Below are 22,571 nucleotides of genomic sequence, written 5' to 3'. Positions count from 1 at the left end.
TAAGAAGAAGAAAAAAATCTTTGAAAAAATTTTAGATTCCATGTTCTTACTAGTGTTTAAGAATTGTTGAGTTTTGGCATAGTATCAAAAATTCATACTTCTCTGAAAAGTCTCAGAAACTTTTTACTTTATAGTAAATTCAGGTTGCACATATTTGTGAGAAAGCATAAATATTCTTTCCTTTTCAGTTGTGTATTTGTGAAGGTGATAGGGGCCCAAGCACCTCGGCCACCTCCTGCTCTCCCTGGTGCAGTAGCAGGGGGATGGATTGGATGCAGAGCAGCTGGGACTTGAACTAGCACCTCGATATGCATTGTTGACGCGTGGATGTTGACTTAACCCAGTGTACCGCAATGCAAGCCTTACTGCATTTTATTTATGTTCCATGTAATGGACTTGAGACTTTTTTAAAGTAATGCTTTAAAATTTAGCTTTTTAAAAAATTATTCATATATTTTCAAATTCAAGATTAGAGAGAGAGAGATCTTCCATCCATGGGTTCACTGCCTAGATGACTGCAGTTGCCAGTATTGGGACAGGCCAAAGCCAGGAGACGGGGTCCCCCAGTGGAGTGACATGGGCCGTCTTGGGCTGCTTTTCTCATGCCATTGCTAGGGACCTGGATCGGGAGTGAGCAGCCGGGATGTCGGCTGGGCTAATATGGGATGTTTGTGTTGCAAGTGGAGGCTTTACCTCCTGTGTCACGTTGGCAGGCCAGAATGTTTGAATTTGTGCTGTAGTGTACATCAATAGATAAAATTCCTGTACAGCAAAGCTCTTTCAGATCTTCTGTAACTTTTAAAAGTGTGAAGAGGTCCTGACACCAAAATGTTTTGAGAGCCACTGCTCTGTGGAGTGGCTGAGGAGGACTGGGGAACAAGGTCATTGCAAGTGGGAAGGGCCAGGAATTGAGAGTTCGGAGTATTGAAGATCTTTTTTGGTGTGGATCACTAAGCTTCGGGACCACAGGGAGAAAGGAAGCCAGTTAGGTGTTAAAGTCTGAAGAAGAAACGGCTAACAGTCTGGCCTAAGGAGCCTTCAGAAATGAGTGGCTGGCTGCACGAGGTTTGTTTCCTGGAAAGTGGCTTGGAAGTCTCTTGGTGTGCTAGTTAGGGCTGGGTTCTGTAGCCCTGATGAAAAGACTGAAGAGCCTGAGAAAGTGGTTTGTTTTGTCCCACCTCACAGTGTCCAGGTGAGGTTCCAGATCGGCAGTAAGCCTCTGTTCTGTGCGATCCCTCTGGGGACAGACTGCCCTCATGTGTTACCTTGCCATATTGATCCAGCAGTAGTACTGGTGGGCAGTCACGTGTCCCTGGAGAAGGGGAAACTAGATTTTGGTGGCTGTCACTAGGACTGTCTGTTAACACTTGCATGTCCTCTGCAGTGTTGAGTATTGGGTTGCTGATTAATAAGTACTAATAAAAAAGGGGCTGAGTATGTTACAAAAATCTGTGTGGAAATGCCTGTGAGGAAGTTGTGCATTTGTTACTCAGTCTGAGAGGTTAGAGTGTTTATGGATTCATCTCCCAGTCTAGGGATTCCCATCCTAAACTTGTGTTTTAAGATTGTGTTTAACTTCAGACATATAGATGTTGAAGGAAATTGTTAAAATATGCCAAAAAATCAATGAAATATTATTAGCATCCTGTCCATTGCCGGTGTCCTTTGATCTTGTTCTAGGAGGGGAGGAGGAGGGGGAAAAATTTTTTTCTCTTTGCATAGCAAACTTGTCTTGTCTTGTTGCTTATCCGTGTTTCTCCCCTGGGGTTAGGCGCCTTGCTGTGACAAGCTGTATACGTGCCGGCTCTGTCATGACAGCAACGAAGATCATCAGCTGGACCGATTTAAAGTAACGGAGGTACAGTGTATAAACTGCGAGAAGATTCAACATGTAAGATTTCTATGACATTCTGTTTTGTTAAATATTAAGCTGCTTTAAAAATTTAATGAGAACTGTTGCCAGTGGGACTTCTTTTAACTTAGATAATAAGTGTCTTTGATTTAGATGATTGGAAATGGGTAAAAATAAAACTGCATATATACATCAACATAAATTCTGGATATTCAGATAGTCATATTCATAAATTTACTCCAGTTTTTAAAATTTCTTGTGTCTTTTTTAGGCCCAGCAGACTTGTGAAGGGTGCAGTACCCTGTTTGGTGAATATTACTGCAGTATATGCCATTTGTTTGACAAAGACAAGAAGCAATATCATTGTGAAAACTGTGGAATTTGTAGGTACTGTATGTAAAATGTTCTAACTGCTAATGTTTCTGGATAATAATTTTAAAATCAGCTTTATGGGAACATAGTTACATGTCAAAAAATGTGTTCATTTTAAGTATCTAGTTCATCACATATTGACAGTTATATATGTGTCCGTTACAATTATTCACAAAGGTGTCTTCATGTTTCTTAGAAAAAAATGTGTTCATTTATCTGAAAGGGTGTTAGAGAAGGAGAGGCAGCAAGAGGGAAGTCTTCCAGCTGCTGCTTCACTCTGCAGTGGCATCAGGAGCCAGGGCTGGGCCAGGCAGAGTGTCTGGACCATCTTCTTCTCCCCTAGATTTCAGTGGAACAGCTGGTACTCGGACCAGTGCCTGTATGGGACACTGTCTCTCCTAGATCCAGTGGGCAGCTGGTACTCGGACCAGTGCCTGTATGGGACGCTGTCTCTCCTAGATCCAGTGGGCAGCTGGTACTCGGACCAGTGCCTGTATGGGACACTGTCTCTCCTAGATCCAGTGGGCAGCTGGTACTCGGACCAGTGCCTGTATGGGATGCTTGCTGTCTCTCCTAGATCCAGTGGGCAGCTGGTACTCAGACCACTGCCTGTATGGGACGCTGTCTCTCCTAGATCCAGTGGGCAGCTGGTACTCGAACCAGTGCCTGTATGGGACACTGTCTCTCCTAGATCCAGTGGGCAGCTGGTACTCGGACCAGTGCCTGTATGGGACACTGTCTCTCCTAGATCCAGTGGGCAGCTGGTACTCGGACCAGTGCCTGTATGGGACACTGTCTCTACTAGATCTGAGTGGGCAGCTGGTACTCGGACCAGTGCCTGTATGGGATGCTTGCTGTCTCTCCTAGATCCAGTGGGCAGCTGGTACTCAGACCACTGCCTGTATGGGACGCTGTCTCTCCTAGATCCAGTGGGCAGCCGGTACTCGGACCAGTGCCTGTATGGGATGCTGTCTCTCCTAGATCCAGTGGGCAGCTGGTACTCAGACCACTGCCTGTATGGGATGCTGTCTCTCCTAGATCCAGTGGGCAGCTGGTACTCAGACCACTGCCTGTATGGGATGCTGTCTCTCCTAGATCCAGTGGGCAGCCGGTACTCGGACCAATGCCTGTATGGGACACTGTCTCTCCTAGATCCAGTGGGCAGCTGGTACTCAGACCACTGCCTGTATGGGATGCTGTCTCTCCTAGATCCAGTGGGCAGCCGGTACTCGGACCAGTGCCTGTATGGGACACTGTCTCTCCTAGATCCAGTGGGCAGCTGGTACTCAGACCACTGCCTGTATGGGATGCTGTCTCTCCTAGATCCAGTGGGCAGCTGGTACTCAGACCACTGCCTGTATGGGACGCTGTCTCTCCTAGATCCAGTGGGCAGCTGGTACTCAGACCAGTGCCTGTATGGGATGCTGTCTCTCCTAGATCCAGTGGGCAGCTGGTACTCAGACCACTGCCTGTATGGGACACTGTCTCTCCTAGATCCAGTGGGCAGCTGGTACTCAGACCAGTGCCTGTATGGGATGCTGTCTCTCCTAGATCCAGTGGGCAGCCGGTACTCGGACCAGTGCCTGTATGGGACACTGGCGCTGTAGGCTCAGGCTTGTGTGCTACCCACAGTGCTGACTCCTTCATCCTGCTTTTTTTTTTGCAAAAATCATATCATTTCTATTATACCTATTGTGTGGCAATATAAAATTTTAGTTTTGGGATATAAAGTTTTTTTAATGAAGTATTTTATTAGCAACTGGAGTAGAAAATTAGGCTAAAGCTGTCTTAAAGTTTTTAATATACCAAATATGCAGATTGATTTATAAAAATTAGAAAACACAGAGAAATAAAATATGAATAAAATAACTCCAATCTGTTCATTGACAAGTGTGCTACTGATAAATGTTGGAAAGTTAAAAAAAAAAGTTAACTTTGCCTTTTAAGGTTTGTTAGTTGAGTGTGAAACAAACAGGTTGGCAGGAGAAAAGCCGGGACACGTTTATTGACATACATGAGCAGGGGATCCGCATGGCTAGTGTCATGTGTGGATTAAAGATGGGGACAGGGTTTTGTGCACTTCTGTGAGGTGGTTTGTTGTGCAAACGTCACAGAGGGTATCTACCCGCCCCTCCGTGACTGTGGCCTCCTGCACTCGTAGGCTTATGGCAGAGCCGGATGTTTAGACTACACACACGTACAGTGTGATGCTGTGCAAGCACTGTGAAGAGTTTCAGCACAGTGGGAAGTGTTGGTGTATCTGAACATAGGTAAGCACTAGAGAAATAGGACATCAAAGATGGGACATAGCACCCCAGTGGAGCTTGCAGAACCGAAAGTTGCTCTGGGTTAAGTCGGTAAGTGAGAGTGGAGGCCTAGAATGCACCACTGTAGATTATAAACACTGTATGCTTAGTCTACACTGAATTATATGAAAGAAAAAATTTTTCCCTTCAGTAATAAATTGACCTTAACTTACTGTAACGTTTTTACTTTTTCAACTTGTAAGTCATTTTTTGTGGTGTTTTTTTTTCATGTTTTTTTGACTCTTTTGCAATAACATTTAGCTTAAGATTCAAACACATCTTAAGCTGTACAAAAAATACTTTTCCTGGTGGCAGCGTTGCAACAGCGGGTACCATGGCCTGAGACTTGGGGCTGGTTGGAGACTTGGCTGCTCCACTTTGAATCCAGATCCTTGCTGGTATAGGGAGAGCAGTGGAAGAGAGCCCAGGACCTTAGGCTCTGCCAGCCACGTGGTAGACCTGCTTCTCCGCGCCCCCGCCATCTTTCCTGTTATCTCTAACTCTGCTTTTCAAATAAATAAAATTTTAAAATAATATTTTTTCTTTATGTTCCAAATCTGTAAGCATTCTTCTATTTAAAAATAATTATCTTTGCTTTTTAAGCTTTTTTAAAACCAGCAACAACACAAGTGCACACAGGGGCCTGCACTGCCTGGCGTGTTCTGCAGTGTCACTGTTGTCTGCCTCCACACCTTTTTGCATTGGAGGAGATAACAGACATCAACCAATGCATAAAAGATAAACAAACAACTTTATGAATTCCAACCAAGTAAACGTATCCTGTAACTACTACCCAGCTCAAGAATCATCAAGCACCTTCTTTCTGTCCCTCTAAGTTAATATTATTCCCTAAAAGTCACCACTGTGCTGACTTTAGGAATCGTGTCACAAATGGAATGCTATGGTATATGACCTTTTTCTTAAAAAAAAAAAAAAACTTATTTATTTTTATTGGAAAGGTAGATTTAGAGAAGGAGAAACAGAGAAAAAGATCTTCCATCTGCTGGTTCACTAATCAAGTGGCTGCACCAGCTAGAGCCAAGCTAATCAGAAACCAGGAGCCAGGAGCTTCTTCTGGGTCTTTCCAGCAGGTGCAGGGTCCCAAGGCTTTGGGCCATCCTTCAGGCCTCAAGCTAGGGAGCTGGGTGAGAAGTGGAGCAGCTGGGATGTGAACGGGTTCCCATGTAGGATCCTGAGTGTTGTGAGGTGAGGATTAAGTCAGCAGGCCTTTGTGCCCAGTCCAACACGTGACCTTTTTTACATCTTGTTTTCCATGAGAGATAGGCAGAGAAAGCTCCCATCTGCCTATTCACTCCCACCTACCTGCAGTAGCTGGAGGAGGAACAACCTTCATCCAGGTTCCCTTGCATCGTGACAGGGACCCAACTGCTTGTCTGCCAGAGTGGAGAAGCAGAGCTAGGGTCTAAGCTCAGGCAGGTGATGCGGGTGGCAGTACTCTAACTTAGCTGTTAGGCCAAATTCCCACCTGTTGTTACATATTTTGACTCTCTGCTGCTAGGTCACCATGTCCTTTGGATTGCTACATAGTTTCCTCTGCAACTGATCCATTTGTTATATAACCTGTCTTTTATCTTTGGTATGTTTCCTGTCTTAAGATCTACTGCTTTGTAACTTTGTTTCACCCATACGTATACATATTCTCTTTTCCTCACTCAAATTTGTTGATGTCTTTTGTAACTAATTGCTTGTAAGTTGTCATGCCTGAGTCTGGCCCACTTTGTGAACAATTGGTTCCAGGTTTTGAATACATTTTTTTTTAAAAGATTTATTTTTATTATTATTTTTTTATTGGAAAGGCGGATATACAGAGAGGAGAGACAGAGAGGAAGATCTTCCATCCGATGATTCACTCCCCAAGTGAGTGTAACAGCCGATGCTATGTCGATCCAAAGCCAGGAGCCTCTTCCGGGTCTCCCACGTGGGTGCAGGTTCCCAAAGCTTTGGGCCATCCTCGACTGCTTTCCCGGGCCACAGGCAGGGAGCTGGAAGGGAAGCGGGGCTGCTGGGATAGAACCGGCGCCCATATGGGATCCCGGGCGTGCAAGGCAAGGACCTTAACCACTTGCGCCACCGCGCCGGGCCCAAATACATTTCTAACCTGTTCTGCTTTAAAATTATTTCTGATTCTTATGTCATCAAAATGCCATACTGTGTCTAGATCCCAAACACTTTACCAGTAGGTTCTGACTCTCGGTTACTACTGTATTTGTATTTCCAAATTCATTCATTTGATAACTTGGAGAACTAGTGTTTTATTTCTTGAGAAGACAGCTATCTTTGGCTCATATAACAAAATACTTTTTTTAAAGATTTGTTCATTTGTTTTTTTATTTTTAAAATTAGTTATTATTTTGATAATCTTTACATAGTTGATTAGGGCGCAAAGGGTCAAGGAAAGTGGGTAAGATCATTGTTTCCGCATTCCCTTTTTTTTCCTGTATCTGGGGCAAGGGGAGGAGATAAAGGGAGAAGCCCCACCCAGCCTTCCAGCCATCCCTGGGTCCCCAGCGTGGGGCATGCTCTGAGGGCACTGCTCAAGAGGTTTTGATAATTAAACTGTTCTGAATTGCTCACCATTCCAAGCACTATAAAATTTCCAGAATCCACTTGCTGACATAGTCCACCTTAGAGTCTCCATTTGCCCAGATTTTCACTGCCAACACGTGACTTGATCGATTTATTCTGTCCTCTCAGAAATACTGTGATTTGAAGTCTTTGCAGTTGAAGAGCTAACTAGGTGAAGATATATATTCTTTGTGTCCTTAGAAATGTATTATTTTTTTCTAAAAAATGTATATATTTTTTGAAAGGCAGGGGGATAGAGAGATCATATCCACTGTGGTTCTCTCCCCAAAGGTCCGTGGTAATCGAGCATGAACCAGGCTGAAGCCAGGAACTGGGATTCAGGCTGAGTGTCCCGTGGTGGTGACAGGGGTCCTGCTACGTGAGCCCTCGTTGTGTGCCTGTCAGGAAGTGCATTAGCAGGAAACTGGATTGGGAGCTGAGCTGAAATGAACCCAGGAACTCCTGTGTGCAACTTGGGCAACCCAAGTAGCACTTTTGTCCTTTTTTTTTTTGTGAGACCATTTATTTGGGTTGGTATCATCAGAAAACCATAATCTAATGTATTGCCTGTAAGATCAGTTTCATTACCAGTGTTAAAGTTCTCTCTGGGGTGACTTTGTCTGTAGTAGATGCTTGACAGTAGTTGGGAGGTATTTTTGATTGTCACGTCTGAGTGTGTTGGGGTTTTAATACTTGACCGTAGACTTCATTTTGTGTTCTAGAACTCTGAAGTATAAAATAAATTTGCAAGTTATTTGCTAGTATAAAATTACATGACTCAGATATGAAACCAATGATTGAGTACTTCAAGTAGGTACATTAGGAGGCTTTATATCTGTTCTTATTTTTAAAAAACTCATTAAAGTGTTTATTTTCAGGTGCTTTCAGTGAGGTCTTTTGTGGCAAGAATTCTCTTTAGGGATTGAAAAGAAACATTTTTGTCTTAAGTGTATTATGAAACTTCATCATTGGCCGTACTGGATTAGATGAATGAATGTGCAAGGCGAAGATGAACAAGGCTGCTTGGCAGGGCTGTCTGGCTTCATTTCTTCTACTCTTGGCTCACCAGTTCTAGATTGTTCCTTACTCTGATTTAGAGGTGTCAGTTTGAAAACTTTAACTTTTTGGTAATGGATATATATATATATATATTTTATTGAAATGTACTAGAGTTTAAAAAAATAAGGAAGTATAATTATATTCTTAGAATTGTTATCTATGAACCACATTGAATCTGATCTCCTGTTTAGTATCACATTAGCATGAGAATTATGTTGCAGTAATTATCTTGAATTTGCTGTAACCCTAAGAGTCTAATATAATGACAAATTCCCTAAATAAAGAATTAAGTAATATTTCCCATTGTTACTAAGTACTGTTTGTTATAAAACAGTATTATGTATCAGAAGAGGTTCTTGTGTTCTGATTTATGATTTTAAACAATGTTTAAAATTTTTGACCATTCAAACTTATTTTTAGATTACCCCATGAAATTAAAATGTGTACCAATAATTATGTACAGAAATCATTATAGAATTGGATAGAATAAAAAGTTAAAAACCCATATGTTTTCGAGAATTGTTGGATTTGCAAACCATGTTAAGAATAGTGTGACCTGAATAATATTTAGGGATTGGAAAAATGATTGATAAAAGGTTTACCAGTATTTCATATATAATAAAATATTAGTGACAGTTGCCCATTGGTGGTATGAATTATTGGAGACTTTGGATGTTGTTTTATCTATTAATGTTCTGTGTTGCATACATTTCGAATAATAAGCTGATCTTATGTTTAAAAGTTTTAAAGTCACATAAATTTGTAACTATATTGGGAAAGTAAAACATCCATTAATAAAATGATGCTTTGACTCCAGGGATTAGGGATGGATCCTGTTTTTCACATTTCTGGAAATTATTAAGTAAGTATCAGGGAGTCTGTACCATGTGTGACAGACAGGATTCTTGTTTCAAGTTTGTGGTGTTTGTGGAGGAATGGTGCAGTCACAGCTGTGGTCTGGTTATGGGGATTGGAGTTGCCCTGTGTGGGGAGGTTCCAGAAAAATTTTATTTTATTTTTTTAAAGATTTATTTATTTTTTATTACAAAGTCAGATATACAGAGGAGGAGAGACAGAGGGGAAGATCTTCCGTCCAATGATTCACTCCCCAAGTGGCTGCAACAGCCACTGCTGTGCTGATCCAAAGCCAGGAGCCTGGAACTTCCTTCCAGGTCTCCCATGTGGGTGCAGGGTCCCAAGGCTTTGGGCCGTCCTCGACTGCTTTCTCAGGCCACAAGCAGGGAGCTGGATGGGAAGTGGAGCTGCCAGGATTAGAACTGGTGCCCATATGAGCTCCCAGTGCGTTCAAGGCAAGGAACTTCAGCCACTAGACCACACTGCGGGGCCATCCAGGGAAATTTTAATAGTGATAGGTTAAAGTTAAATAAGGCAGGGTGGGCTGGAGTATAAATAAAGTAAGTAAGCCCTGGTGGAGGTAGTGAAAGTGGAGGAGAGGCAGCGCAGGTGCAGATAGAGGCTTGGGTTGCTGTTGGGTTGGTGGTGGGAGCTATTAGTATTTATAGAATATTTAAGTTGAACTGAATTTGTGAGTCACTACTAAGATGGAGTAAAAGAGGTCAGTGTGTTTTGTACATAGTTGAGGATGTCTTGCTCTGTGGGACTTGTGTTGAATTTCAAGTGTAGGGGTGTGTGTGTGTGTGTGTGTGTCCCTGGGGCAGTTGTGTTGAATTTCAAGTGTAGGGATGTGTGTGTGTGTGTGTGTGTGTGTGTGTGTGTGTGTGTGTGTGTGTGTGTGTGTGTGTGTGTGTGTGTGTGTGTGTGTGTGTGTGTGTGTGTGTGTGTGTGTGTGTGTGTGTGTGTGTGTGTGTGTGTGTGTGTGTGTGTGTGTGTGTGTGTGTGTGTGTGTGTGTGTGTGTGTGTGTGTGTGTGTGTGTGTGTGTGTGTGTGTGTGTGTGTGTGTGTGGCGCCCTGGGGCAGTTAGAGAGGGCAGAAGTCAGGGAGAATTGGGCAGGAATGTATCAAGTTTCTTCCTGTGCCTTGAGGGCTAAGTTGGGGAAGCCCTGCTCCTGAGCCTGAAGGTCATCTCTCACTGCAGGACCAAAACCAGCTCAGCTGTTTTTGTTACAAACTAGCTTTGTCAGTTACATTGGGAATAGTTCTAAACAATGCGCTTACTTGTTCCTGCAGTTAACACTTTCAGCACTCTCAGTTCTTAGTGCAGACCCATGTTTATACGGAATTGTTCATTTTTTTTCCTGTGCTTGTCCCCTGTAATAAGTCATTTTCACTTTTATTTGTTTTTTTAAAGGATTTATTTATTTTACTTGAAAGAATTAGGGAGGAACGAGGATCTTCCATTTGCTAGATCAGTCCCCAGCTGGGCCAGTCTGAAACTGGGAGTCAAGAGCTTCTTATGGGTTTCTCATATAGAGGCAAGGGATCAAGGCTTTGGACCACGTTTTCCTGTTATCCCAGGCTAATAACAGGGACTTGAATAGGAGGTGGGGCAGCTAGAACTTGAACCTTACTTGTAAGGAATGCTGGCACTGCAGGCTGAGGTTTGGTGTGCTATGACACTGCTCGCTCCCATTTTCCCTTTTATATGGTTGAACCCTCTTTATTTTTCTTTTGTGTTTGAAAATTTTTTGCTGGATATAGAATTCTAGCCTGACCACTTTTGTCCTTGTGGAACGTCAAAGATGCTGTTCTGTGTTGTTCCCTGCTGTGTGTTGTTTCCAGTGAGAGATCTCAAGTCATCCAACTTGCTTTCTCCATGCCTTTTTTTCTCACCGCTTTTAAGATTACTCCTTTATCTCTGGTTTTGAACAGTTTGATTTTGCTGCCCTGGGGAATGGCTTTCTTCATGTTGTCTTTCCTTAGGGTTTATTGAGATTCTTGAATCTCTGGGGTTATATTTTTGGTCAGTTCCAGGAAATTTTTGTCCATTGCTTTACTACTTCAGGTACTGCCTCTTTTCTCCTTTTTTCTTCCCTCTTTTTCTGCCTCCCACATTTGGGATCTTCAGTTACATGTAGTAGTTGCTTGAAGTTGTTCCATAGCTTATTCATGCTCACTCATTTTATTTTTTTGAAAATCAGAGAGAGAGAAGTAGAGAGAGATCTTCCTTCCATTGTTTTACTCCCCCCAAAGACTGCAGTGATTAGGGCTGGGCCAGGTGGAAGTCAGGTGTTTGACATGGTTGCAGGGGCCCAAGCACTTTCCCATGTGTATTAGCAGGAGATGGATCAAAAGTGGAACTGTCAAGACTGGAACTGATAGCCATATGGGATGCTGTTATTGCAGGCAGCAGCTTAACTTGCTTTGCTACGTGCTGGCTCCTCAGTTTAAAAATTATTTTTTCTGGGCCCGGCACTGTGGCCTAGTGGCTAAAGTTCTCGCCTTGAATGCACCAGGAGCCCATATGGGCGCTGGTTCTAATCCTGGCAGCCCCACTTCCCATCCAGCTCCCTGCTTGTGGCCCGGGAGAGCAGTCGAGGACAGCACAAAGCCTTGGGACCCTGCACCTGTATGGGAAACCCGGAAGGAAGTTCCAGGCTCCTGGCTTTGGATCGGCACAGCACTGACCATTGCAGCCACTTGGGGAGTAAATCATTGGACGGAAGATCTTCCTCTCTGTCTCTCCTCCTTGCTCTATATAAATTACTTTGCAATAAAAATAAACAAATCTTTAAATTATTTTTTCTTTTTTTCCCTTTGGATAGCTCTCAAGTTGACTAATCCTATCTTCAACAGCATCAACTTTTTCGATTAACTTCATCAGTGGTTTTTATATGTCTTTAAGGTTTTTTTTTATTTGCAGAAGTTTGATTTGGATTTGTAAAAAAAAAAAATCACTTGCATATTATATTCATCCTTTGAACATACAGAATACAGTTGTGACAGTGTTAATGCCCTCTACTGATTGTAATGGGGCTCTAGGTAGATGCTGATTAATCTTCTCATTTTGTGTCTTTTTTTGTCTGCCTATTTGTATGCCTGCTCATTGTTGTTGGGACACAGCACCCTGATTTTTGAGTGCCGGCTTGTTGAATGCCGGCTACTTTGGTGTATCTGTAGATCTTTTTCATTTTGTTTTAGGACACGGTTGAGTTAATTGGCAATAGCTCGAGCCTTCTGGGACATGGCGTTTGTGGAGGATCTGGTGAGCGCCTTCCTGAGCGTGCTGCCCAGGGCTCCAGGTTGCGGGTCACTGCACGCTGGCTGTGCATGGGAGGACTGCTCTTCCTAGCTCTTGGAGATGTGTCCCCAGGCTTGAGCAGCTTCCTCCCAGCCTGTGTTGTGTGTCTGGAAATACTCCCCAGCAGCTCCTGCTTGCCCCTCTCTGCCCACTGGGGTGCTGATGGCGGAGCTCAGGGCCTCTCTTTCCCAAAACTGTCAGCTCACAGTCTCGGCCGAGAAGTGCTCTTGGCTTCACGTTAGTTCTCCCACCCTTTTCTGGCCTGAAAACCCTAGGCGGTGAACTTGCAGGGCCCACTCAGTTTGTTTCCTGTTCTTACCGATCACTGCCTTGTGTTGCCTGATGTTCTGTGGAACAGAGGCTTCCTGTGGTTTGTGTTTTACAGTTGTTTTTCTGTCTTGGGCGGTAGCGGAAGCCCCTACAGGATTTTATGGGTGAAGAGTGACAGGCCGTCCTAACATTCACCTGTGAAAGGAGACTCACAGTAGCTCTGCACGTTTTATAGTGGAAGAGCAGCAGAGAACACTGCCTTTTCACATGTCACCATATCACAAAGCCGCAGACACTCGGGCGGTTCGCGCTTTCTGTGGGAGCACGCACATAGACAGGGAGAAAAATGCAGTAGACGTGTGTACCCAGACACGCTTATTATATATGTATGCCTTTGTAACAAAAGGGGCATTTTAAGCTGAGGAAAGGAAACCATTAGGATAATTCATTATCCATTTGGGAAATACAAGTAGATCCTGAAAACTCCATGAGTTCATCAGAGTATCTTTTAGCAAATATTCAAACTAGTTGTGGCTCGAGAAAGATCAGTGCTTGCTGTTGGATAAGTTTGAGTCACGAGGTTGAATGGGAGTGTGGGCGCTCGGCATTCCTTTGTAGGGTGTAAGCTGACTCTGTTTCTTCTGACCAGTAAGAAGCAGGTAGGCATGTGAAGGGAGGATATACTCTGTACTCTTTATTAAAAAAAAAAAAAAAAGGTTTTTTTGGGCCCAGCGTGATAGCCTAGTGGCTGAATCCTTGCCTTCAATGGACCAGGATCCTGTATCGGCGCCGGTTCTAATTCCTGCAGCCCCACTTCCCATCCAGCTCCCTGCTTGTGGCCCGGGAAGGCAGTGGAGCATGGCCCAAAGCCTTGGGACCCTGCACTCACGTGGGAGACTCAGAAGAAGCTCCTGGCTTCGGATCAGCACAGCACCGACCGTTGTGGCCACTTGGGGAGTGAACCAGCAGACAAAGGATCTTCTCTCTGTAAATAAAAATACATCTTAAAAAAAAAGTTTTATTTTCTTTATGTGAAAGGCAGAGGAACAGGGAGAGAAGGGTCTTCTGGTTGCAGGCGTGAGACATGCTCACGTGGTACATTGCCGTTGCAGCCTGCGGCTTCATCTGCGGAGCAAAAACTGCCTCCATTGGCTTTCCTCTTAAGGTGGCAAGGCGTATGATTTTCTTCTTTCACTCACAACCTCCAGAGAGTCTGAGGAATAATTTTTGCTGAAGACAGTCCTGAATAGTGGAGGGGCCTACCTGAACAGTCTAAAGAAGCAGTAGAGGATGGACATTTAGAGACAACTAGAAAATTGCCCCTTCGCCATTTGGAACATGTTTCTAATGGATTGAAGCTGGGAGCTGGCATTGTGGATTACAGGGAAAGCCATAGCCTACAGTGCAGGCATTCTGTAGGGGTGCAGGTTCAACTCCAGCTGTGCCATGTCCAGTCCAGTTCCCTGCTGGTATGGCTGGAAGGGCAGCGTAGGATGGCTCAAGTGTTCGGGCCTCTGCACCCATGTAGGAGACCCGATGAAACTTCTACCTTCAGCCTGGCCCAGCCCCAGTTGCTGCGGATGAAAGATCTGACTTTAAATAAGTAAAATAAATACTTAAAAAAAATGATGAGCTGGGAGCAGATTTTGTGGAGTGGCGGATTAAACTGCCGCCTGCAGTGCTAGTATCCCATTTCCAGTACATGTCCCAGACACTCTACTTCTAATCCAGCTTCCTGCTCCTGGGAAGGCCTTACATGATAGCCTCTGTCACCTACTTGAGTGAAGCTTCTGGCTCCTGGCTTTGTCCTGCCCCAACCCTGACCCATTGCAATCATTTGGGCAGACGGAAGCTCTCTGTCTCTCCTTTTGTATCACTTTACCTCTGCCTTTCCAAAATAAAATCTGTAATTGTTAGCTGTATACATAGGAGAACCGTAAAGACTTTTAACCCAGTGAAAAATAAATAATAGAAAAATGACAGATCACATCATCAGAAAATCCATAGAAGATTCCAGATGGATTATAAGCCTTAACATGTTACTTGCTTTTGGACCAGAGCCATGGTACATTAAGCTGCCAGCACCATAGTGACAGTGGTTCAAGTCCCGGCTGCTTCACTTTGAATCCAGCTCCCTGCTATGGTCTAGAAAAGAATTTGAGGATGGCTCAAATCCTTGAGCCCTTGTGCCCACATGTAAGACCTGGAAGAAGCTCCTGGCTCTTGACCTCAGATTGGCACAGCTGTAACCAGTGCAGTGGTTTGGGGAATATGCCAGCAGATGGAAGATCTCTGTAACTCTGCTTTTCAGGTTAATATATGTATATATGTGAATATATAAGTTTATGTATGTTTTCTTTCATAATTTGAGGAATGCAAAGTGGCCAGTGCGGAGGACGTTGGTGCTGTCATGTGCCGTTGGTTGCAGTTGGCAGTGTTTGGTGGAACAGGTCACAGTTAATGATGTGGTACCTCTGATTCAGTAGTTCCCTTCTTAGAAATGTGAAAAAATAATCACCTGTGGGCTAAGTGACACCTGAACAAAATATTTATTGTGTCATTGTAGTGGCTGAAGGCTGTAAATTGTATCAAAAAGGGAACTTTTTCTTTTACAATCTTGATGCTTTCATGCTCTGAAAGCCATGTAGCTGTTAGAAAAATTTAAGTGGTTCTGTATAGACAGATGTAGGCAACTCCTTAGGACCTTCTGTTAAGTCAGAAAAAAAAAAGATTACAAAGTAGCATATATGGAAACAGTCCATTTATGCAAGAAATCAAATCTAAAGTGTGTGTGTATTGAGGTATGCAATTCTTGTTTTTGTTTGTTTGTTTTTAGGTATGCAGTTTGGTTTGAGAAAGCCATGGAGCATAGATAACCGTCCTGTTTACAGTGTCTGGCTAGAGAAGGCTGTTGGGGAATGCTGTTTAGCCGATGTACTTCCTTGTGGTTTAGATTTTTTTTTGCAATGAAACTTAATGTCTACATTGTTAATTGTATTATCTAACATTTCTGGAGTATAAATAATCTAATCGTTTGTGTTTCTTTTGTTAGGATTGGCCCAAAGGAAGATTTTTTTCACTGTTTGAAATGTAATTTATGTCTAGCCATGAATCTTCAAGGAAAACACAAGGTATGTAATTCAGTATGGATAATTTTTATAGTGCTTTGGAAAAGCAGTTTGAATGCTAGTATGTTTTGGAAGCATGCTAATTTTAAGATATTTCCAATAGCAGCTGTATTTGTTGTTTTCTAGAAAGGCACTATTAAGAAATAGGGTCTCTAAAATGTATGCCTCAGAACATACAGTCTGCAGTTACCTATGTTATTAGCAAAATGTTGATGACCTCTATGTGTGATTGCTCAAGGAGAGGGCCGTGTTGCCTGGAGAGTATATCCAGCCATTTCCTTAGCACTCCATTGGATTACTGCAGAAATGTGATGTTGGATGAGGCCTGCCCTAAGCAGTGAAGTGGTGAGGAAAACTGAGCTGGATGATGCTGAGAGGGTATTAAGGGAGGGGAGTGGGGCTGAGTCAAGACAAGATTCAGCTTTAGGTACTTGATCAACAGACTGGCGTTTTGGAGATAAAAGACTAGATTTTGTAAACTGGAGTTTAGGGTAACAGGAAGATATGCTACCAAGGATAGCCAGTAGTAAAGAACCTCTTAGAGATTGCATCCAGTGGTGTTTTGACTTATAGAATGTGTAATCAAGTCATTGGATGCTCACCTCAGTATTTGCATTTCATTAACTCAAAAATGCCTTTAAGGGCCTGGTTCAATGGCTCAATTAGCTAACTTTGCCTTGCAAGCACCTGGATCCTATATAAGCACCTATTCATGTGCTGGCTGCTCCACTTCCATTCAGCTTCCTGTTTTTGCCCTGGGAAAGCAGTGTAGGATGGCCCAAAGCCTTGGGACTCTGCACCTGTGTTGGAGCCCCAAAAGAAGCTCCTGGCTCCTGGTTTCAGATGAAGTGGCTCAGCTCTGGCTGTTGGGGCCATTTGAGGAGCGAACCAGTGGATGGAAGATGTTTCCTTCTCTGCCTCTTCTCTGTAAATCTGCCATTCTGATAAAAACTAAATGAAGGGGGCCCGGTGGCATGGCCTAGCGGCTAAAGTTCTGGCCTTGAACGCTCCTGGATCCCATATAGGCGCCGGTTCTAATCCCGGCAGCTCCACTTCCCATCCAGCTCCCTGCTTGTGGCCTGGGAAAGCAGTCAAGGACCGCCCAAAGGTTTGGGACCCTGCACCCGTGTGGGAGCCCAGGAAGAAGTTCCTGGATCCTGGCTTTGTATCAGCATAGCATCGGCTGTTGTGCTTACTTGGGGAGTGAATCATTGGACGGAAGATCTCTGTCTTTCCTCCTCTCTATATATCTGACTTTCCAATAAATAAATAAAATCTTAAAAAAAAAAAAAAAGAACAAAACTAAATGAAGGAACTAAGGGGACACCCTAGCTGGGTGTCCAAGGAGCGCATGGGCTGGAATTGGGGCTGCATTCTGATCAGGATGTGATTGTAATCTCACTTGGCACAAGTGTGGACTGGGACTGGAAGCACCAAGCCAGGCCAGACTCCAACACCATCTGGTGCTCTGGAGGACTGGGGAGAGATGTGTGACAGACTAGGCTAGATCTCAGCCCTTACTGAACCATGTGTGAGCTGAATGGGGGTATGGAAGAGCCGTTGCTGGGTTGAAACATCCAACAGTGAGAACCAGATTGGGTTGAAGGCTAGTCAGGAAAAGCCACTGTTCCTGCTAGGACAGGAGGTGAACTGAGTAGGGCTGGCTCATGGACCCACTGGTATGTGCAAAAACTGGTAATGGGAGAGGTTCTGATGGTGGAGCCTGGGCAACTTCTCTGGCAGGACACAGTCCCTGCAGGTAAGCACAAGAAGCACAATAGGGAACAACCCAGAACAGGCAATGGAAATTATCCCACTGGCATACACATGGCATGGGTTAGGGGCAGACCAGGCTGAACCTGTTCACATTACCTACTGGTGAATCTGAGCAGCAGAAAAGAGTGTGGGTTGAGCCAGGTTCGGTTGCAACACTTACCAGTACACAACAAGTAATGCCAAGGTGAGATGAGCCGTACCAGATGTGTTTGCAGCATCCAAACAGCACATGCGATAATCACGGGGAGGAGGCAAAGCCGACAGGGGAACATGGGTACCCCTGCTGGACAACTACTTCCATTGGAAAGCATGAGTTGGGATGGGGGCATTTCAGACTAGGCAGGGCTATACCACGTGTGGGCCTCACGGTGAGCTGACTGTTCCGAGTGGTGCAAGCAAAAATTAGAGTGGTTGAGGGTTGTTTGGGCTTAGCTGCAGCATTAGCTGGCAGAGGCTGGCACTGGGAGCTAATTTTGTCAAGTCAAATGCCAGAACCACCTGGAGACTGCATACTCTGGGAGTAGGTGTGGCCTAGTAGAGAAATAGTGGCCTCCCTCAGAGTTACCACCCTCACTGGACAGCACGAAAACCAGGATAGGGACAGGGGTGGCTAGACAGAAAGGCACCTGCCAGTAGTGTATGGGCTGGATAATAGGTTGGTTGGGTTGAACTAGGCTTCGATGTCCACTGACACGTGTGAGAGCTAAATGGGATGTGGGACAGACTGGACAATTCTGCGGTACATACTGGCAAGCATGGGAACCCGGGTAGGGGGCAGAACTGGTAGGGGTTTTGGGGAGTTGCCCCAACTAGGCTGCAGCTCCAACTGGTTTGCATGAAGACCGAGTATGAAGTGGGTAGGATTGAGCTGGACTACAACACCCGTTGGTTCACAAGGAAGAAGGGCTGGAAACAGAACTGACCCAGCGATCACAACGACCAGCATGTGCATAAGCTGAATAGGGTGACGGGTGGTGTTGGAGTCTGTACTAGCAAACTCACACAAGAATCAGATCTGGGATCATCTCAGATGAAGTTTCTTTGGAGATCCCTCCAACTGCTGATCTTGGAACCCCAACCACCAAGAGACTGTCAGTCTGTGGACTCGGAATAGGTTTCATTGCGATTGGGACTGTGAGATTGGCAGCAATCCAGAACTGATGAACTATCAAAACTGTATGAGCAGGACCCTTGGAGCGCGCCTCCTGTTGGGGATTGGGGATGGGTGGGAGGTTGGGTGGGGCTTTTCCCTTTGTTACTCCCCTAACCCCAGATACAGGGAAAAATGATTATATTAGTGTGGAAACAATGATATTACCCACTTTAACCCCATAGCCCTTGACCCTTTGTACCCTAATCAACTAAGATTATTAAAATAAAATTAAAAAATTAAGAGATTACAAAAAAAAATTGCCTTTGATTACCACATATATTACAGTTGTAATGATTTTTGTTTTTGGAATGCAGAATAACAGGAGAGATAGAGATAACTTACATTTGTTGAGTCACTCCCCAGATGGCTACCACAGCTGTGACTGGGCCAGGCCGTAGCCAGGGGCCAGGAGCTTTGGCCAGGTCTTCCAGATGGGTGGCAGGGGCCCAAACAATTGGACCATCTTTTTTTAAAAAATTATTTATTTAGTTTTGTTTGAAAGTCAGATCTACAGAGAGAAGGAGAGACAGAAAAGAATGATCTTCTGTTCTCTGGTTCACTCCCCAAGTAGCTGCAATGGCTGGAGCTGAGCTGATCCAAAGCCAGGAGTCAGGATCCTCTTCTGAGTCTCCCACGCAGGTGCAGGGTCCCAGGGCTTTGGGCCGTCCTCAACTGCTCTCCCAGGCCACAAGCAGGGAGCTGGATGGGAAGTGGAGCAGCTGGAACGCAAACTGGTGCCCTTATGGGATCCTGGTGAATGCAAGGTGAGGACCTTAGCCTAGATGAGGACTAGGGTACAGTGCCAGAGCCTCGGACCGCCTTTTGCTTCAGAAACGGAACATCTTTAAGTGGTACCCGTGTGAGAGGCCTGGTTGTGTGCCGTGGCTTGACCCACGCCGCTGCACCAGAAGGCCAGCCCCACAGAGGCTCAAGTGTTTGTGTTTGTCTGAAGCCCAGTTGACAATCAAATGAAGTATTAGAGTCACTTTATGAATAAGACCAGAGAAATGATGGTTTGTCTAAAATTCTGAAGATTTGTAAATAACAGACCTGGGATCATAATCCAGATTAAGTTTATTGTTTTGAGCGGTTTTCTATATATACAAGCACAGATGTATTTAAAGTATAATTCTATATATTTAAAATGTAGTATCTAAATATGTTAGATAGATTTGTAAATATGTGCCATGGATTCTTATATAAATATATATTTATATGTATTTAATAGTACATATTACTAAATACTGCATTGCTTCTGTGGTATTTTAATGTTGTCGTTTTTCAGTTTTCTTTTATTTCCTACGTTGGAAAATGGTCCTGCCGACCGCTTAACTACTTCTGTTACAAACGGGAGTCTAGTGCGGTGCTTCTTTTGCTTGTCTCTTACCGCTAATCGAATGCTCCAGTTTGTCAAGATGAGAACTTAAGCTCTGGAGTCCGTGTGCTGGGCTCGCACTCAATTCCACCTCTTACCGGTGTGAAACTGTGGATGCTAGCTAGCTTTTTTAGGTCTCAGATATTTACCTGTAAAATGCAGTAATAATTTTGTTGCTTTGTCTGGCTTAGAGTTGAATTTAGCCTACAACATGTTCTTATTAAGTAGCTCTGCCTATTATTTTAGGCTAATGGCTTTGAAATAAAATGCTGCCTGGGAAGGCCCCCTGATCTTGTGATCTTTGCATCTTTGTGACATGGTGGCTCCCTGCGTCAGTGCCCTTCCTTGTAAAATGAGCCTAATCTGAGTAATTAAGATTGAATGGTAATTTGCATTCTTTCACATAATGTGCCAAACATGAGAAGGTAAAGAGTTGAAGAGCTGTTGAAAAACAGAACACAGCTCCTTTGTGGCATGCAGAAAGCATGCGTTGATGTAAGCTGTTGTTTTTCATAAGTTGGAATTTATTGTTAGTTTTTATTAATGTCGCTGCGATGTGCCATGTGAAAATGTGGCATAGTCACCTGGGTAAGCTTTTTTTTTAATGTGAGTTCTTTTTTAAACAGTGCATTGAGAATGTTTCCCGGCAGAATTGTCCAATCTGTTTGGAGGTAAGAGTTAGACATCTTTGTACAGTGCCTCCTAAAGCCCCGGCGGTGGTGTGTTCTAGAAGCACTAATGTTTTCTCCCCTTCAGGACATTCACACATCCCGTGTGATGGCTCATGTCTTGCCCTGTGGACATCTATTACACAGGTAAAATAACAATCCCACCCTCCCCCCCGCAAATAAAATTTGAAAATAGTGCACGCTGTTTTTGTTTTACTGAAATAATGTTATGTTTTCTTTCAGAACATGTTATGAAGAAATGTTAAAAGAGTGAGTGTTTAAAGAGATTTTATTAACATTTGTGATTAGTAGGGGTGGGGAGGGGGCAAACATTGCTGTTGCTTACACTCTGCTGGGTTCGGGTATGTGGGCTCGATGGGTAGCGGTACGTGGGACAGAGCATCTTGGTTAGGGCTAAAGGAGTACACCTCTGACACAGACACCTGTTTGCTTGCTGTTCTTCTTAGGAACGGTCTTTGCCAGACACGGCATTAGAAAAATGTGGTAGAATGTTGCTTAGAAATTTTTTATACAATTATATTGGTCCGTTACAGTGAACTACAGAGGTTAGAAAAGAGGTTATTTAAAATGGGGACTGCCATGAGATGGAAAGGATTTTGGAAAGTGGTGACTCAATTAATTTAGGTCCTGCAAATGATGAGCAGAAATTTTCATGTAAGAGCCAGATATAGGGAAACTGTCCCAAAAGTTTTAGAAAAGAAATGGTAATGATCTGAATACATTTTAAGGAATAGAATCTCTTCTTTGAATGAATAGATTCAGAAATTGTGGTTGTTTAGCCAAGGAGTAGTTTAATCGTTTCTCCTAACTGCCTGGGCTATGTTTTATAAAGAATATAGACTAATTTCTCTCTATTTTAGAGAACTGAGTAGAGAGTAGGTTTAAAAAATATTACAAGAAATTTTTTTTTAAAAGACGTATTTGTTTTTATTGGAAAGTCAGATATACAGAGAGGAGGAAAGATAGAGAGGAAGATCTTCTGTCTGATGATTCACTCCCAAGTGGCCACAACGGCCAGTGCTGTGCTGATCCAAAGCCAGGAGCTTCTTCCAGGTCTCCCACGCGGGTGCAGGGTCCCAAGGCTTTGGGCTGTGCTCCACTGCTTTCCCAGGCCACAAGCAGGGAGTTGGAAGGGAAGCAGGGCTGCCAGGATTAGAATCGGCACCCTATGGAATCCCAGTTTGTGCAGGGGGAAGACTTTAGCCACTGGGACACTGCACCAGAACCCCACAAGGAATTTAATTGAAAACTATCATAATGTGAAGGTTTCCTAGGTTTTTTTTGAAATTTATTTATATTTATTTAAAAGGCAGAATTACAAAGAGAGAGAGGAGAGACAGTGAGAGAAAGAAATTTTGCATTAGCTGCTTTACAGCCCACATGGGTGTAATGGCCTGAGCAGGGCTGCTCTAAACCAGGAGCTATGAGCTTTCAGGTCTCCATGTTGGATGCAGGGGCTCGGGTCCTTGGGCCATCCTCTGCTGCCTGCCCAGACACATGAGCAGGGAGTTGCTCTAGGAATAAAGCAGCTAGGTCTCACACCGGCGCCCTCACGTGTTTTAGCAAGCTACACACACAGCACCTGCCCCATCCCAGATTCTAAAGAGATTATCTTGTAATAATTGCAAGATAATCGCACCTTGTCTTGGGTAGTTTATCTGCCGGTTGGCTTGCTTCATCTGTGTCATCGAGGTGATGTACTCTGGTGTCTCTCGTAGTGGGTACCGCTGTCCGTTGTGTATGCGCTCTGCCCTGGATATGACCAGGTACTGGAGGCAGCTGGATGACGAAGTGGCACAGACGCCGATGCCCTTGGAGTATCAGAACATGACTGTGGATGTGAGTA

At 44.0% G+C, this 22,571-nt stretch overlaps 1 protein-coding gene across 5 annotated transcripts in view; it reads left to right on the top strand.

Moving 5' to 3' along the window:
• The window catches only part of RCHY1 (ring finger and CHY zinc finger domain containing 1), a 28,897-nt gene that overhangs the window by 3,539 nt on the left and 2,787 nt on the right, over positions 1 to 22,571 (top strand). The window contains exons 2-8 of one of the 5 annotated variants that reach the window (XM_040967360.1): positions 1,772 to 1,891; positions 2,124 to 2,239; positions 15,657 to 15,735; positions 20,663 to 20,707; positions 20,793 to 20,851; positions 20,948 to 20,974; positions 22,444 to 22,564. In XM_040967360.1, coding sequence (XP_040823294.1) covers positions 1,772 to 1,891; positions 2,124 to 2,239; positions 15,657 to 15,735; positions 20,663 to 20,707; positions 20,793 to 20,851; positions 20,948 to 20,974; positions 22,444 to 22,564 — 567 coding nt within the window. Of the gene's footprint in view, positions 1 to 1,771; positions 1,892 to 2,123; positions 2,240 to 9,015; positions 9,038 to 15,656; positions 15,736 to 20,662; positions 20,708 to 20,792; positions 20,852 to 20,947; positions 20,975 to 22,443; positions 22,565 to 22,571 lie in introns of those variants that run through there. The other 4 variants (XM_040967362.1, XM_040967361.1, XM_040967365.1 and 1 more) reach the window with 4 other exon arrangements.

This window comes from Ochotona curzoniae, unplaced genomic scaffold (genome assembly GCF_017591425.1).
Source record: "Ochotona curzoniae isolate NIBS_2020 unplaced genomic scaffold, NIBS_Ocur_1.0 scaffold_4506, whole genome shotgun sequence".
In the NCBI taxonomy this organism is placed as follows: domain Eukaryota; kingdom Metazoa; phylum Chordata; class Mammalia; order Lagomorpha; family Ochotonidae; genus Ochotona; species Ochotona curzoniae.
Note: the sequence above shows the minus strand (reverse complement) of the source record. Positions and strands in the feature narration are given on the sequence as shown.